At 33.2% G+C, this 3,923-nt stretch overlaps 1 protein-coding gene across 1 annotated transcript; it reads right to left on the reverse strand.

Annotated features, from left to right (window-relative positions):
- Positions 1-599: 599 nt before the first annotated feature.
- On the reverse strand, positions 600-3,923 carry LOC139865637 (SNF1-related protein kinase regulatory subunit gamma-like PV42a). Its single transcript, XM_071853712.1, has 3 exons — positions 3,405-3,923; positions 1,290-1,641; positions 600-1,018 (listed from the first exon to the last, which is right to left on the reverse strand). The coding sequence occupies exons 1-3, from the start codon at positions 3,845-3,847 to the stop codon at positions 698-700; spliced, it is 1,116 nt and encodes a 371-aa protein (XP_071709813.1). The 5' UTR covers positions 3,848-3,923; the 3' UTR covers positions 600-697.

Below are 3,923 nucleotides of genomic sequence, written 5' to 3' on the forward strand. Positions count from 1 at the left end.
TATCCGTATAAAAAATACATGATAAATATTAGATGGAAAGATGAAACCAAAAGACAAAATTTCATTCCTCGTTCCTGAACTTTACATCAAATTTGACTCCTCGTCCTTTTTTTTTTTTTTTTTTGCATCCCTCATCCCTCGTCCCTAATGTATCACAATTCTACATCCCTCGTCTTTTTTAGGGACGAGAGATGTAGAATTGACAGAAAGGAAAAGGACGAGGATTCAAGAAAAAAGACGAGGGATGTAGAATTGTGATAAATTAGGGACGAGGGATGCACAAAAAAAAAGAAAAAGGACGAGGAGTCAAATTTGATGTAAAGTTCAGGAACGGGGAATGAAATTTTGTCAAACCAAAAACATGATAGAGATTAGATAGAAAAGATGAAACCAAAAACGGCATTTATAACCTTCACAATAATTGAGAAGGCATTAACATTTTGGTCATTTACGTAAACGCGTGGTTGAGATGATTAGAGTTACGCAAGGTTTTTGAGATACGAGATAATCTAAAGTAGTCGAGAAATATCATTTAATTTCTCAGTAGCAAAAAAATATGACAACGACAAAAGACCAATATAAATGACTAAAGCTTCGGAAAACAACCATTTATTGCACTAAACGCCCAAACTTGATACATCCATAAAAACAGAACATAAACACACCAAAATCCTAATATACAACTAAATCCTTTCATCTAGTCATCTAACAATGAACTCCTAATCACTTTAATAATATCTGTGAGCGAAACAAGCCCCTCAAGCAGTCCATTTCGGTCTATAACCCACACACGGTGAACATGGTTCACCACTACCTTATCGATTAACTTGGCTAGCGGTGAACTAGAATAGCAAGTCACTAGCTCCCTTGGCGTTGACCCGGCCATATTTGCCGATACGGACAACAAACTTGTTGTGTATTCCATTAAACTTGCCAGTAAAAAGGTTTGTAGTTGAGAAACCGGGCACCCTCTCAAGTCAGTAGCAGAAAACGTTCCAATTACCTTTCTTCCTTTTCCCTACACGAACCAAATAAAACGTTAGTAATATAACTATTACTCAACATCACTAGGGCGCAATGCATAACATAGATTGATTAAAAATAAGTAGCATTGAAACAGTGTTTAATATCTCTAAATTAATGCATAACATAAATTAAGTATAAGGATAGGTTGGAAATGGTCACGGATTACTCCGGTATGGGCTACTCGCTCTTCCGGGTAACCTGAAGGGGAAAACCTTATAACAAAAGTTGAGTAAAAATAAGTAGTACTGAAGGCATGGATTTACGTTAACGAGTTGTGAGTGATCTTCTGCAGCAGGATTCGTAGATTCGAGAATAGGGACGGCATTGAGCGAACCGGCTCTCATTGACTTGATGGCGTCTATGACTTTGGTATGATTGGTGACTCCAAAGATAGGTTCGACTATTACCCCAAGCTCATGTACGGTTCGATCGGTTATATGTTTGATCTCGGACTCGTGTCCCTTTAAGAACTTCATAAGGTCCATTTGTGTAAGCATTCGGTACGATGAAGCCGACTCAACAAGCTCCACTCCAGCTATGTTCTCCATGTTACCATCTAGTGGTACTAATGCGCGATGAATTCCTTTGCTGAACACTTCCATGCAGTCCATTATGCTGCTCAAATGTAACAAAAGGTAAACAATTATCACTCATTTAATTAAATGTTGACTACTTTTGTTACATGTTACATATCAAACAAAACTGGGGAAATGAAGTATGCATGTTTTTTCACCTTTATAAAACTGGAATCAATTTTATGATACATGAATATAATGTGGCTGAAGTTTTGACAAGAGAAATAAAAAATAATTAAAATGAAAATAAAAACTTGTTAACAAATTCAAGTAATAATACAAATGATAATTCATATGTAAATTTCGTGTTATAAAGAATGATTTATTATTTTCTATTAAAAAGGAGTGGGGTGTTTAAATATTACGAGTAGTTTTAAAAGTTGATTATTAATCAAAAAACATGTTATAGTTTAATATCTTTGAATTAAATTAGGTTGTTTAATAGCGTAATAATCAAGTAATCAATTTTTATGTGTCTGACACACACACACACACAATGGCCCTAGGACTATAGTTAGTATTAACTGCAAAATCAATACTTCCAATATAAACTATAAATTGACCCCGTAACTTTAAGTCTGAATTTAGGAATGGAATGTAAAATACATTTAATATGAAAAAATAAACATTTACAATGAATGCTTAATGTAGCTCTATGTATTTCCAATATTAACTATAAATTGACCCCGTAAATTTAAGTTTGAATTTAGAAATGTAAAATACATTTAATATGAAAAAATAAACATTTACAATGAATGCTCTATGTAGCTCTGTGTAGCATGTAGCCTTAAGAGCTACGTTTAACATATTTCTATAGTTAAAATAGCTTTGTCATTAGAAAATTTACAATAATTAACACGTGTGCAACTAAAATTAAGTGATTTAATTGTCAAATGTAGTACTCCGTAATGACCTTAACTTAGGAATGTAAAATACATTTAATATGAAAAAATAAACATTTACAATGAATGCTTAATATAGCACTATGTAGCGTGTAGTCTTAAAGAGCTACATTTAGCATATTTTTATAGTGAAAATAGCTCTGTCATTAGAAAATTTACAATAATTAACACGTGTACAACTAAAATTAAGTGATTTAATTGTCAAATGTAGTAATGACCTTAACGTCAGGGGCGGAGCCAGGATTGGTGGTCAGTGGTGTCACCGGTTAAAACTCAAAAAAATTTATACTAGATGTCTTATTTTAGTGGTGTCACTCAAAAAAATTTACACTATCCAGTGGTGTCACACGTTAAAAAACCAAAAATTTTCCCACTACATCGCGTATTTGAGTGGTGTCCCGTGCCCACCCTGGGCTCTACATAGCTACGCCTTTGCTTAACGTATGCTTTAGAGCATAGATTAGATAATTTTTAAAATAAATAATAATCAATTGGTTACATTAAACAGATAAATTAATCACTAAAATTAGTGCACAATTAAATAATTGGTTATATTGAACACATTAAAACCACTAAAAATACTGCACAATTAAACTAACCTCATCATCTTCTTTAGAGTATGGAGAATCAATAAACGTAGCCCTTACGTTTAAGCATACCATATTTAATTTTGAAAACACGGTCGAACCATAGATATTTATATTTTTTTACTATCGACTTTTTTTATATAATTTGATATTAGTGTTATTGATGTCAACGGTTAATTATAATTATAATGAATTATATAAATATGAAATTAACTAATCATTTTTGTTGAAGTTAATAACTAACCAATTCTACCCTGTTAACAAGTCCACTAATTAAAAGCTAATGTACGAAATAAAAATGGAAATAAACATACCTAGTATTAGGATTAAGTGTCCAAAGGCTAAGACTTTCAAGACAATGACCAATCACCGAAGAAACCGGAACCGACATCCTCTCTTCCATATTTTTATTTTCATCTCCTTCAATATTATCACCAGCAATATGCGACAAAATATCCAACATAGTAACCATCCCTATATAATGTTTCCTAACTGCACCCGTTTGTTTATCTGATTCCAATATCATTGACCCACCTGCCCCTATCCAATGACCAGGTGGTGCAGCCACTGGTAAAGCCACCACTTGGTTAGCCACTAATGTGTTCATTGTGTGGGCTAGTGTTGCTGTGTACGGTACTTCAACTAATCTACGTTTATCGGTCACCAATTCTTTCACTCTTTTGTCACGTAAATTGTGTGCCTCGAGTGTCGATTGTATTTTGTGGTCGTTCTTTACACCCATCATTGTTGTTTGCATTTTTATTTACTCTTTTAAGATAGCTTTTTTTTTTGAGTAAAGTTTGATTAGAGAGCTGTGTTTTTTGTTTTGTTTT

The sequence above is a fragment of the Rutidosis leptorrhynchoides genome, chromosome 9, assembly GCF_046630445.1.
Source record: "Rutidosis leptorrhynchoides isolate AG116_Rl617_1_P2 chromosome 9, CSIRO_AGI_Rlap_v1, whole genome shotgun sequence".
Classification (NCBI taxonomy): Eukaryota; Viridiplantae; Streptophyta; class Magnoliopsida; order Asterales; family Asteraceae; genus Rutidosis; species Rutidosis leptorrhynchoides.